Below are 14,869 nucleotides of genomic sequence, written 5' to 3'. Positions count from 1 at the left end.
AGTACTACTCTATAGGTACTCAAGATTAACATGAGATTAGGTGAAACTGTGTATGTTATGTACCCTTTAAGAACAGCCGGGTTTTCCGGTAGTGGGTGGAGTTCATGCGCAAATGGCAATCTCATTGGCTGGCGCTCACATATTATCATCTCTGTTTTGATTTCAGCAAATAAGTTCGAGCGAACACACAAAACCTGATTTATATTCATGAATCCAGCAGCTCATTAATCCTTAGGGTGTTTAATAGTTCTTATTAGTAGAAATCGTATCATCATCCTGTCAGTATTTTTTTTACAGAAACACTGAAATCACCAAAATGAACCACCAATAGTCCAATTAAAATGTTCAGTTAAAATGACTAATATGCATTCAAACATGGTTATCATTCAAGTTTAATTCTAATAACTAAAGTTATATTCTTAAATAATACTTGATTATAGAGCTTGACTGACTGATGTTAATAGTGTACTTTCAGATATTTCAAAAAACTGCGTCTGGCGAGTAAACTAAAATATTTACTAGCCAATAGCAATTCAACTGCCAAAGTGTATCCGTAGAGGGTTGACAGGTGAAAAAAAATCTCCACAGATCAGCTTATTAGCTTGCATATATTCATTTGATTATCACAGGGACAAGCTAAATACTAGTGAGGTGGCATTACAAGAAGCACAGTGTGCTTTATTTCAAACAAGAACGATCGTTTACAAACTGAAGGTTTATAAAGACCTCCCAAGATCTGACACAAGCTAGAAGATTCTCTGACATGCCATTAAGATGGAAGAGTCTCAAGTGTCCCTTTATAATGGTGTGTGGGCTCTAAAACCAATGAAACACATCCTTGTGTGGCCACAGCCCGACAGAAAGCAGATAGACAGATGAACAGACAGATAGGCAGACAGATGGGAAGGTCAACTTACCCGGCGGAAAGAGATCACGTAGAATGTGTCCCCTCTTCTGTGGAGTTCATCAAAGAAGTCATTGTAGGTGCGGTGAGGGGCGTAATACACCTGCAGCTCGCTGCTGGGAGTCCTGAAACAGGACACAAACACTTCAAACTCTGATTTACATTTTGCCACTGATAATAACTGCCTGTGTTTGTACTAATGTTAGGTAAAAATCTGTACTGAATAAGGAATATTAGACATGTCGCTTTTATTAATTTCAAAAAGCGGTATCAAATTTACTTTGCATACCTATATAATATTGATATACTAAAATACCACATAACCCAGAGCAAGTGAAAAGTTGAATTACAGTTCGCAGTAATCTCTTGATTAAACTCTTTCTTTCCTGTGTGAATGTGGCCTTTTCCCTGTTGTCAGTGTGAAGCCATGGAATGACAGCCATGTTGATTTCTGGCCCAATGCACTGCTGAGGTCAGCTGAACTACAGCAGCCAGAAATATGATTTACCCTGAGGGACAGCAAGTGTCACACCCAAAAAAATGAAATTAAGAGATAAAACAAAAGACAATTAAAATAAAAATGCAGGAGGATGTGTGAGGTGTAAAAACATTATTTTTGTGGTGCAATAACCCTGGATAGATTTTAAGTCAACAAAAAAATGGCATTCATAATTCATCGTACTGTAATGTGGCATTTCCAAGTGACTTGAATGCAGTTTGCAGCCTTTTGTGGAGGTCTGTCCTCTTAAGACACACCAGCATCCACTTGCAGGGTGGCTATCTGACTGCTATCAATTTCATCCTCTAGAAAATCTTGTAATTGTGTTAACTACTGGCAAAATATTTTTATTAAAGGCTGCATGATGTACACCATTAGCCTGCAACCATGCTTCAATAGCAATTTGGCTATTGGTTAACACAAACCTGAACATTACACTGTTAGATGCATTGCAAAGGTGGAGAATTAATGGCCTAGTGGTTAGAGAGTTTGACTCTTAACCCTAGGGTTGTGGGTTCGAGTCTCGGGCTGACAATACCATGACAGAGGTGCCCTTGAGCAAGGCACCGAACACCCAACTGCTCCCCGGGCTCTGGAGCATAAATGGCTGCCCACTGCTCTGGGTGTGTGTTCACTGCTGTGTGTGTGCCTTTTGGATGGGTTAAATGCAGAGCACGAATTCTGTGTATGGGTCACCATACTTGGCTGTATGTCACGTCACACTTTAAGATTATGAATTTAACACAAAAAAATTGGGGAAATAGCATGTACTGATACTGATGTACAAAAATAAATTAATTGTGTGTGGCATAGTTTAAAATATAATAACATAATTACATTATAAATAAAGGACCAAAATTCTCACACATGAGCAACAACCCAATGAAAAAAAGCTATACAGCACTAATACAACACTACAGACTCAAGACCCAAAGAAATTCCTCAAATAACTTACTTTTCAGAGGAATCCGTGTACTGGATCTGTGTCATGATCTGTGGTACCTCATACCGTTTATCAGCTGCTTTCTGTTCAACAAAAAAAGAAAAAAATGTCACTTCCTTTTACCTATTAGATAGAGCACGCACAGTAAGACACGTGGAAATGTGCATGAGCTCATATTTGCTTTTGTCTCTGCACTTGAGCTCCTGTCAGTGTGTGTTATGCTGAAAAACAGCATCTCGCTCAGAATTTGTTTAGTTCTGTGCTCTGTGTGGACAGTGTACAGAATCTGGGAAACAGCCATCTGTCAACACACTCATCCATCTTCAATCATCCAACATCTCAGCACCCTGCATGACGACAGTATTTACATAGTGGCTCAATCTTGGTGACGGAAAGCAAACAATGTGGCGGTATCAGAGTATAATAGTGGAAGCAATCTAGTTTTGTTTTTCTTTGAGTTGTTTTTGTTGTTTATAGTGTGGACATTATTTCTCTGGAGGTAGAAATTCCTGTTTAAGACCACAAGGTCTTCTGGGCCGGAGATTTTTCCAGACCAGAAGGTCTTTAATGTGGTGGAAATGGATGGAAGGATTCCAGATTGGGCGATGGGAACCTATCGGTGGCAAATGGCTATTAGTGGATGAGTGTGTGTATGCTTGTGTCTGTCAAGGCAGTTTCCCAACATAAGGCAGACACTTCAAACACAGAGCAGCCTTTCAAACAATCAACTTGCTGCAAATTATGTTTTTCTAAGTCATAACAAGCTGTCTATCCAACTGCTTTAACTATTAGTTATCTGATAAAAAGAAATGATAAGGAACTAACACAAACAACTACATCCTGATAAATTCTGCTTGCATAAATCATACAGCTTCACATTGAGCCAGAATGGGGTTAAAAGAATGGTTTCTGGAACTAGTTTAGTAACACTATTAATAACATTTTGAGAGGAGAATCTGCAACCCAAGCTGGTGAAATCTCTTAAACGTTCATGCAATGTTATACCACAGAAAGCAGTCATGATAATTTACAGGATAAGGCTTTCTGGAGTAACAGTGCGGTTGAGCATCTTGCTTAAGTGCACAATGGAGATAGATTAGCAATCACCCCTTTATGGGTTTGAACCTCGGTTTCCAGCCCAGAGATCTTAAACCACCAAGCTACTCCAACCTCACTCATGCGGCTAAACTCTGCTCTTATATTGTCTCATAGATTTGTGGCTGTTGGTATAACTTAGAAAATTTCAGCAGTCAATATGTTATATGGCTAGGAAATAAAAAGCATTTGTGTACACATTTCAATAATTCTTTGTGATTTTGTGACATCTTTTGCAGCACCTTGTCTCCTTTGACTCATTTCATGTGAATGAAATCATCATCACTTGGACTGAACCTTGACAACTGGACAAACAGAAGTAGATGACTACATTGTGCTGTTGTCATGGCAGGCATTCAGCACTTTCTGTCTTCTGTGCACAAGGCTCACAGCAAATAAACTGAACCCATTCATATTTTCCCACCATTATGATTCCGGTGTTCCTCTGTGTATTAAATAGTCAGACTGAGATACTTTTTAATGGTATACATTACCAGTCAAAAGTCTGGGGTCAAAATAAAATAAAATTCAATTCAATTTATGCATTTAGCAGATGCTTTTATCCAAAGCGACTTACAGTGCATTCAGGCTATCAATTTTTACACATATATGTGTTCCCGGGGAATCGAACCCCCAACCTTGCGCTTGATAGCGCAGTGATCTACCAATTGAGCTACAGGAACACAAAATAAATACATATATTTAGCATGACCACATTACTTTGAACAAAAGGGACAGTAAATACCATTTTTTTTTAATTTACTGACCTCTGATTTTTAAAAGGTAGTGTAATATTAACATTAATTTATTGCATGAATTGTGGAAACCGTTGACTGCTGACTTCTATATAGAGTTTTTAAAGCTTATACAAACATTCAAATCAAATAGAGCTACTGATAGTGGTTTTGAAGAGAATTAGACTCAGTTTGGAAATGGCTGTAAAAAAAAAAAAAAAGTCTAAGAGAGAAAAGACAGATTGACTCAGCAGACTGGGGCAGGGGGTTGTTTACTTTCCCAAGACTACTGGATTATACTAAGAGTGGGTTAAAAAGGAGGGAAAGCGATGAGCAGTGTGAAAGGAGAGGGTGCGAAGAGAGGGGTCTCACCCCAATGTAAACATTTTGAAAATCTATTTAAAGAAAATAAACAGCGTTATATCCTGGTGGTTCTCAGCTGCCTGTATCTGGGTTGGAGGTATGCACCCCAGTGTCTGCACTTGAGCCACACCAAAACAGATGTCATGCTGAAGTTGAAAGTGAAAGAAACAAGGCTCTTCAGTCACTGCACAATGTCAAGACCCTTTGGTGTCTCTTGTTCAAACAAATCTGATGTGGTTTTCAATAAAAAAAAATTTGGACGGATTATACACAATAACAAAAAAGGAAACAAAAATTTAATTAAAATAAAAGAATGATCAACAATTCAGCTTTAAATGAGGAGAATCTAGATGTTTTTAGGTCATACCAGGATGGTTCTGCCTCTGTGTTGACTGTTGCTCATGCGCCGAGTTTTGGTCTGTTCAACCTCGTGACGATGTACCCAGCCCCTCAGCTCATGCGCTATCCTATAGTTATGAGGAGAAGAAACATCTTTTCAGATTTCATAAAATGTCATGTGGTAATAAGAAGAATTATGTCATCCAAAACGATGTAGTTTAGTATAAAAAAAAAAAAGTTAAGACCACAGATATATTCTCGTTGACTATGAATTTTTAATGAATGGCTGGACATTGGATTTGAAAATGCAACCAAACTACATATTAATGGACCGAGAGAACAAAGAAGAACAAAAAAGTACTGTTTGGTGCCTATTAAAGCTATAAGCTCAAAGAAGCTGTTGTTTACAGTTCTTTACCTGTTCTATGGTTACTACATTTAAACACAAAGTAAAACAAATGTATATTTTTTAACAAAAAAATAGTTCAAATCATTTGTACAGGATACTGGTTTCAGGTTTCAAGTTGAACCGTTTTATGGGTGCTTTCACATCTCTAGTTCGGTTCATTTGGTCTGAACCAGTTGAAACGAACCAAAATGCAGTCACATGACAACATCCACATCACTCATTGGCCATGACGTATTTCCTAAACTGCTTTTTGATTGGTCAGAATTTACGTGTGGGAATATTCCAAAATAAAAGGGAACGCCAGCAAACAACACGGAGACAACACAAATATAGAGAGATGACTGCGCGGGCTGGTTTTGTCCCTGGCCATAATCTAGTACATTGTTTGTATACACCACAATATGCAAACAATACATTTCTATAATGAAGCGTGGATGCCGCTTGAAAACAACGCTCTAATGCACTGCAAACGGAGAGCGGGCATCGCTCGTAACTTCAAGTGGAGGCGTGTATTAATTCTTCTTAACTCTGACATGCTAAGGTCATCAGACCAAATTTCTATGAGGCTCCGCACCTCCTCACTACTCCAAGTTTGTCCACGAGCTGCCATGCTAAAGTGCAAACTGTCAACAAACACGTCCTCATCCCATAATGCACAGCGCAGCTGACTACGGCAGCTGGTTTAGTCCAAAAATGATCAGTGCTTTATGCAGTTGGGTCTGTTCGAGGTCGGATCACGTTCTCACCACAAACGAACCGCTCCAGAGCTCGTTTGAAAGCGTACCGAGAACACGTCTTCAAGCAGGTCTCGGTACGCTTGGTTGGTCCGCTTTTGGCGCGCACCCGAGTGCGATTGCTGCTTTCACACCTGCCCAAACGAACCGCACCAAACGGGGAAACAAACTCTGGTACGATTCAACCAAACTAAATGAGGCAGGTGTGAAAGCACCCTATAAAAAGCAGATCTAATGGATGTTGGATGATTCAAAGACTGCTACAATTATCTTTTATGGTCATCACAACAGAACTAGATGTTTATATAACAGAGCTGTTGTTTAGGGCTATTGTAATAAAAAATTCCTTTTTCGGTTTGGTTCAGATCAGATCGGGCAAATCTGGGGCAATGTGGACCAGATGTTCTGTAATCTAAATCTGATAAGAACTGGCTTGTAGCAAAACTGCCAGATAGTACTAACACTATTAATAACATTTGAATAATCAACTGATGTAAAACAGGCTCAGTACTGACTTCATGCACTTGGTCCGGTTGACAGGTGGCTGGCAGGGTGGAGGAGTTCTGAAATACAGAGGATCCTTCCCCACCATCAGTGCCTTCTGCTCCGATACCACATCCTCTAACCTATGAGAAAGAGAGAGAATAGAAACAACATTAAAGACAGTAAAGTGTTAGTAGCAAAGGAAAGAATGGAAAATGGGGGTTAAGAATCATTATAAAGAGGTTTTAATTCCATGACAACAAGGAATTTTATAAGGCTCTTGATTTAATCATCTCTTGGTACACCGTTGGCTTAGGAATACAATGTGCAAGTGTGCAAGCCAAGAACGTTCCTTCTTATCTTGTCTAAGGGAAAAGACAAGATCTTTCAAATCAACAATACCAACACCTTGTGCTCATGCTTAGCGCAAGTACAGTGATCCTGTAGAGGATAAAAAATAAAGCCAAGAAATCATGGACAACAAAATACTTAATATCCATGATGCAGTCATTCACAGTTCAATGCAATAGGAAACATGTGGCCTCTGAAATGATATCAAGCACTTCTGTCTAGGGATGAGTGACACTGAAGCTCTGGGAAGCTGAATCTATGTCTCACAACCTTTGCTGACATAGAGTAGCTCATCCCACAGAAGAAGGGAAGTCTGGGTACTTTGTGGGCTTAAGAAGGCAATAAATTAAAACCGTTCTTAATATATTCAATGCTCAACAATAAAAATACTTCACATAGGACAAATAAATCCTAGGCTATCAGAATCACAGTCCCAGCACAGATCCAACCTCAGACTGGGACACGGGAGCAAGAGATTTCACAGATTTTAAAACTCTTGCAGGGGTTTATGAACTCCCATTGGAAAACCAACATCTGGATCTCAATCTATATGCTTTAATTCATTCTCCAATGCCGAATTAAATACTTCCATTTCCTGCTTTGCTCCTCAGATAGCTAAAAAACTAACCATTTTCAACAATCCAACTACCTAGGATGCATTTCAAAGAACCAATTGCACGGTTAAGATGGAAAAGAAAACCTTAGTTAGGATAGGAATGGATGTTAGTGGAAAAAACCCAGAAGTAATGGAAACACCAGAGAGCAAAGAACAAGGCAAGGAAATAAAAATGGACCTAAAATTGAACCTTGAGGAACACCACTCATTTTAGCCCCGCAAAAAATCTCACAATCATGGCAACGCTGGTGTTTTTGTCTTGCCTAGGCCCCGGGATGTTTGAACATGACCCCTGGGAGTGACGTAACTTAAATATGACTAGATGCTTGATGAATGTCTTTGAGTAAACACAGATACAGGTTTTAAAAGTAATCATGTCTTCAAATATCCGTCTTTTCATGTGGGTTTTCTGAACTCTTATGAGTTTTATGTTGTTGAAGCAATTATTTGGACATGAGAAACCAGTATTGCCTTTCAAAACATTGCCCTTGGTAGATAAAATAAACTTAGCTAGCTATCCAGTCATAGTATGTAAACTTGTGTGTGGGGCAGAACAAGTCACTCAGTACCTGTGCTGACATGTTTTCCAAAACATTAATGGACTCTACAATATTTTAAAGGTAAGGGTATTGGGTGTTTCCAGCCAAACACAGACCATTAAGCATGACTAGGTGTTTGTGCAAATGTAGAAAATAGCGTTACCTGTTCACAGGGTTAAAGGGATCAGTCTGAGAACTGTCTGTCTCCAAGTTTCTCTCCGACTCTGGGGAAAAGCCCAGCAGGTGTCTACCACTGAACGCAGGGGCAGCAGGAAATGTAGACCCTCTGTCTCCTTCAAGCAGACTGGGTGGGACAAACAAAAGGACACAAGTCAGGATTTTAAATAAAGCTTTATATAACACATTATGCATATGGGTTGTAGTCAGGCTTTAGAAAAGGAATCTTCCAATGGGACCACCAAGTTTTCCTTGTGCTACAAAGTACTTTTCTATACAAATAATTTAATATGAACATTCATATACCAATCTAATGTGCAAACTAAAATACAGAAATAGAATGAATAAATTATTTACCTCATTGGACCCAAATTAAAGACCAGGAAGACCATGACTGCCATAAGACACACAGCTCTCCGTTTTGGCGCAGTTGCTTTCAACACAGAGTTCTTAAGAGAAAATGAATAATAGTGAAAGTTAACATGTCATTATACCAGAAGTACAACATTTTGATTTGAAATTAGATACCGTATTTTTTGGACTATAAGTCGCACCTGAGTATAAGTCGCATCAGTCCAAAAATACGTCATGATGAGGAAAAAAAACATAAGTCGCACTGGACTATAAGTCGTATTTATTTAGAACCAAGAACCAAGAGAAAACATTACCATCTACAGCCGCGAGAGGGCGCTCTATGCTGCTCAGTGTAGGCTACAGGAGCACTGAGCAGCATAGAGCGCCCTCTGGCGGCTGTAGACGGTAATGTTTTCTCTTAGTTAATTTCTCTTGGTTCATGTCAAATTAATTTTGATAAATAAGTCGCACCTGACTATAAGTCGCAGGACCAGCCAAACTATGAAAAAAAGTGTGACTTATAGTCCGGAAAATACGGTAAATACATTATTAGAAATTATAGAAATATTAGAAAATGTAATATGAATGGAAAACTGTTCACAATATGGTCAATAACATGCATTTAGATAGTCAAATTGAATTTCATGTTGACTTAAAGTGGGTCGGCTAATAATCCAAGATCTTTCCTAAAATTAAAGCCTGCAAAGAGATCAAGGTAGATGGACACCAACCTCACTCATCAGGCCTTCAACTTGTCTTTTCAATGTGCCATTTTCATTCTTCAGCTTCTCGTTCTCTGACAGCGCCGCCTTCAAACGGGCCTCCAGCGTCAACAAATACTCCTTTTTCTTCTTCCGGGAGAGAGAAGCAGACTCTCTGTTCTTTATCATGCGCTGCTGTCTCCGAGACGCACTTGACTAGAAGATAAAAGAAAAATAGGTCAAAACTAGTAATTACACTAGTTTTGCTCATGAGCTGTGACACACAGGCAAGGAAGTTTGCTGTTGAACTTCACTTCCACCACACAAATGAGATCTTCATTTCATGGAAATTTTTACCAGACACAGACAATCTTGCAGGAAAACAGTTTCCTGATGACTGTTTGGCAACATGGTTGAGTCATACTAAAGGTTTGAGGCTAGTCCGATTTTTTCACTATAGCTCTACCTTTTGTCAAGACAAATGGAGCATGGCTGGACATCCACATGAGCCCGTGGCCCCTATCCACACACACACTCCACCTAAAGATAATAGCAGACAGGACCATCTGGCATACTGTCCAGTATAGAGGAATGTGAAAAGAGAGACAGACCTTATGTCCTATTTTCCATTCAAAGCCATAAGAATGTTTCTGTTGCTCATTATAGGCTGGAATTATAAGTGTTAAAATTTAAAGAAAAAGTATTAGCAAAAATAAAGAAATAAAAAGATAAGTAAAGAATGATAAAATTCATGATTCCACTATAAACCTGTCTTCACGATACACTACTGTAAAAATAGTTTTTTACCTTTATTCACTGTTAATAAGCAGCACATTAGGAGTTTGAGGGAAAACTCTTGGTTAATAGCAAATGTTTTCCCTAATCTAAAGTTTTACAAGATTTGTTTTTCAATTAAATTCTGTTCTGTTCTGTATTCTTCAATATTTTCCAATATCACTGTTACGGTGTTATTGTTAAGCATAGGATACTTTTTACTAACCCCAAACTTTTGAACAGTACTGTATGTATTTTAGTGGTCACAGGAAGTGTTACCTAAATAAGCTTTGGGTTGAGAGATTTGAACTTTCTTAATTCAAGTATATAGCAGTTATAATTGTATATCGCTCCTACACTGGTGTTAGTCAAAAGTTAAAAAACAACTACATTTTCTAGGCACAGATATGACAATGAGCCTGTTTTCTTACCAAAAAAAGAAAAAAAAAACTTTTAACAAGTTATGAATTTATGTGTGCTCCACTTTTAACAATGTTCTGGAACAGGATTAAAACTCTTACCCAATTAAACACAGTTAATTAAGCTTACATAAGCAAGGTCTGCATATAGTTAAACCTCCACCCAGACCTAACAAATCTCAGGGGTCAGATGCTTGCAGCAGACATGTCTGAGAACAGACCCCACCCTAAACAAAGGAGAAAGACGAAGATGCACAAAAGAACTTTACTGCTATAGACTAAAGAAAAACCGAGACCACTAGTGGGGTTGACCGTTCTCACAGCCAGACCATTTTAAAACTGTGGCCTAATAGTCCTGGTGATTAAACCGCTTGGAACGCCATGTGTCTGTTTGTGCTCCCATCTCATGAGAAAATGCTCCTAAAACCGGGAAACGGGCCATGGCCAGGGCCTGGGAATGAATAACATGTTTGGTTACAATAGCGTGGGGTGCCATCACCATGGCGATCGAATCGGGTGGGAGGGGAGGTATTGGTGGATGTTGGCACAGATCACCAAAATTCAGCATTACTGAAGATTTGTGTAGAAACAATGTTCGGTAACACTTTATATTAGGGTCTCTCAACTAGTTGCTTATTAGTGTTGCATATTACTAGAATATTAGCCATTTATTAGTGCTAATTGAGCACATATTAATGCCTTATTCTACATTAATTTATTCTACATCCCTAAACCTACCAATACCTATACTTAACAACTACCTTACTAACTATTAATAAGCAGCAAATTAGGAAGTTATTGAGGGAAGAGTCGTTATTAATAATGAATAAATGTTCCCTATTCTAAAGTGTTACCCAATGTTCATGACATTTCAGTCCCATATGACTGAGGGAATGTCCTTTAAGCAAAACCTCAGTATATTCAAACCAAATGTCAATCACCCAACACTCAGACTAATGGCAGTCACTTGATAAATTACAAATATGAGTAATGCGTACAACTTAAGGGACCTTAATAGCACAGCCAAGTAGGCTCAAAACATGTAAAACCATCATTTAATCAACCAATTTAAGTCTCTGACACACTCTTGGTGAATATATGCATTTTGTTAGCTCATGGCTATTACCCAAATACACATAGCAGATATAGCAGTATTTTACTTAAATTACTGTTGAAATGGAGTATGAAATCTACTTTGTTTGGCATCGCCTTCAGAAATACAAAATAGATCAAATAGTCTCTAAATCTGCATTCTGCAGCAATATCCTAGTTTCTAGAGGGCATTCACAACCAAAACTATAATTAAAGGAACAATTTCCCCAGGAATGAAAATTGTGTCATTTTTAACTCACCCTCATGTTGTTCCAAACCAGTACCTTGTTATTTTTCTATGGAACACAAATACAGAATTTTTACAGAATCTTCTCACATATCCTTTCCATACAATGATAGTTCACAGTTACCAAAAAGTACCATTAAAGGACCATAAAAGTAGTCCATCCTTTTTATGTCTTGGTTGGTATGTAACTATGTATTAGCGGTAAGGGTAGGTTATACATGATTTTTATTGGGTTAATAGTCTGACGATGTGGGTAATGAACTGACGCTGTGGTAACCCAGAATTACAGAGTTGCTCAGATCATAGTCGTTCTCTATTACTACATAACTGCTAGTTTAATCAAGGCGGATTGCGATTGTCTAAAATCTAGAGAAAAGAGTGGTTAAATGTTAATAACATAATTTACTACATTTACAATAAAATAACATACATTTTCTGAAGACACATGGCCAATGCATTTTTCAAAATGAAATTTATACTTTCAGTCATCAATAGTGCATTAATTTGATTGAAACTGACATCAAAGACATGTATAATGTTACAAAAGATTACCATTTCAAATAAATGCTGTTCTTTTAAACTTTCTATTCAGCAAAAAATAGAATGTCTATTCATCCTGAAAAACGCACCATGGTTTTCATAAAAAACATTAGCCAGCACACCCAATCAGCGTATTAGAATGATTTCTGAAGGATCACGTGACCCTGAAGACTGTAATAATTGCTGCTGAAAGTTCAGCTTTGCCATCACATTAATAAAACACATTTTTGAATATATTGAAATAGAAAAGTTATTTGTAATTGTAATAATTTTTCACAATATTACTCTTTTACTGCATTTTATCAAATTAGCTGAGTCTTGCGAAGCAGTCAACAAATACCAGTCAATAAATCAGTTGAGGCAATATTTTTTTTACTAATAGTGTGTAAAGTAAAAGTGTAAAGTGTCTTAGCCTACAATCTTCTGGGGGAGGGAACTAAAATCTGCTCGATGCTGCACAGACCGTCTTGGCAAAGATCATTAATCTTAAACTGCTATTACAAAGCATTACATCCAATCTGCTACACAGTCATCAGCATTCAGCTGTTTCAAACATACCACACCGCAATAACTCACAAGCAGCCATACATAAACACACACACTCAAAGACACCTGCCCCACCTGCCAGTTTTACTGTTTCACTGCAATTCCTCCTAAACCCCCTCAAACCCCAAATCTCCTCTGAGGCCAAACCACAAGCAGCCCTGGTTAAGCCACAGCTGTGCTATCCCTCCACAAATACACACACACACTCAACAGCTATATGCGCTGTGACAGTTTCAATGGGCCTTCAAATTTTTCCACTGCGCGACCATGACATTACCACAGAAAAAAAAAAAAGAAAAGAAAGGAAATAAACAGACTCCGACCTATTTTTAATCTTAAAACTTCAAGTATTGGCAGCAAGTAATTGTGTTTTTTGAAGATAACAGTTTCTCCCATGAAAACTGTTGGCTTTTATCCAAAGGATACAATCAACTGAACAAATATTTCTACAAAACAGTTCAACGACAATCCTTACGTCACAGTCTGCGACATGGGTGGGTTGGCGTTATTATTTTAACTATTAATTATATCAGTGTGTTAAAACAAACTCAAAGAAATAAGCATAATATATACATATATTACATAAAACAATATACATACACATATGTAAACATCTATACAGAAACATACACATTTATGTGTGTGTGTGTGTGTATTATAATGATTTAACAAAGTTAGATATGATACATATATTTTTATACATATCAAATTCATACATAACATACAGACATACATTAAAAATGTGTACGTATATAAGATACTATAAGCAGGAAAAATATCCCCATCCTTGAGCCTGACTACATAAGATGTATGAAATGCATAAAGGCATCACTTCATTTTTTACTTTCTCCCTACATAGAGTGGCCTGCGTGAGTGTGAGAGTTCATGCGTAAGCGTGTGTGTTTGCCACGTAGGAGTACAATACCCCAACCAAGAATATGGAGCTCAGAATAAAGGACAAGAACAGAAGCCGGAGAGAGAGTGAAAATGTGGCTGCGCTCTGCTGAAAAGTTTTTTTTTCTTTTTTCTGAAAGCCGACAGACGTTGAGGCTACAGAGGCAAGTCTTTCATCATATTCCCCTTAACTTCAGATCAATCTAATTTAGTCGTTGCTTACATACTAAACACATTAGATATTCTTTAGTCTATTCACACCTCCAAACATGTAAGTCTACATTTGAAACATATTTTGGATGTGATATTTCTAAAATTACATAAGTTGATTTCTAATTATAGACTAGAATAAAATTGATACCTGCAGAATCGCAACATGCAAAAAAATGGTCTATATGGAGACAATAACTGTTGCTATAAATGTGTGAAGTTGTTTTGCTTCTCTTTCTCCCCAGACATTCACGACCGAGTCTAAATGACAGCTTGTGTGAACTGAATTCATTGAACACGGTGTATAAAAATCACACAGGCCATGAACTACCACATAAATGTGCAGATGGGAATGAAATGCACATGCATGGGGCTGCTGCACAGCTGATACTAATCCACTAAATAATGATAAAATATGGATTCTCACTCAATGTGTAATATTTTAACACTGTCGGAAACAGAACTCACGGGACACTACACCATGGGAGTTTTAAACATATGAACTTTATATATACTTCGTCCATTCAGTTGAGCAACACCAGAAAAGTAAATGCTCATTCATAACAACTGTGCTACACCACATTGCGTTTTTAATGGAATGTGCTGAATAATGCTTCTGAGCATGCAATAAAATTAGTTATGGATGTATATCCTAGTGATGTGGAGCAGGCAGCTGCAATGTGATATATAATTTTTTTTTTCCTGCCATATGCCTTCAAGCTGCTTCCAAGTGCAACATAATTATTGCAAAGTAAATACTGGACTATAATGATATTATCACACTAATGAATGCATAAATGCATTATTAGGGTGTACCATGCAGACAAGGTACTGCCCACATATGTAAAATACCCTGCAATTCTACATTTAGTAGAATAAACATAATAAACTGGTATACTTAAAAGT

General features: G+C 37.8%; 1 protein-coding gene across 2 annotated transcripts in view; it reads right to left on the bottom strand.

Moving 5' to 3' along the window:
• Positions 1-14,869, bottom strand: part of LOC132106657 (cyclic AMP-dependent transcription factor ATF-6 alpha-like) — a 37,879-nt gene that overhangs the window by 8,973 nt on the left and 14,037 nt on the right. For both annotated transcript variants that reach the window (XM_059512561.1, XM_059512560.1), the window contains exons 8-14: positions 9,272-9,457; positions 8,544-8,635; positions 8,173-8,313; positions 6,536-6,646; positions 4,906-5,005; positions 2,359-2,429; positions 918-1,029 (exon numbers count right to left, since the gene is read on the bottom strand). In XM_059512561.1, the coding sequence (XP_059368544.1) occupies positions 918-1,029; positions 2,359-2,429; positions 4,906-5,005; positions 6,536-6,646; positions 8,173-8,313; positions 8,544-8,635; positions 9,272-9,457 (813 nt within the window). The remainder of the gene's footprint in view (positions 1-917; positions 1,030-2,358; positions 2,430-4,905; positions 5,006-6,535; positions 6,647-8,172; positions 8,314-8,543; positions 8,636-9,271; positions 9,458-14,869) is intronic.

This window comes from Carassius carassius, chromosome 27 (genome assembly GCF_963082965.1).
Source record: "Carassius carassius chromosome 27, fCarCar2.1, whole genome shotgun sequence".
Lineage (NCBI taxonomy): Eukaryota > Metazoa > Chordata > Actinopteri > Cypriniformes > Cyprinidae > Carassius > Carassius carassius.
Note: the sequence above shows the minus strand (reverse complement) of the source record. Positions and strands in the feature narration are given on the sequence as shown.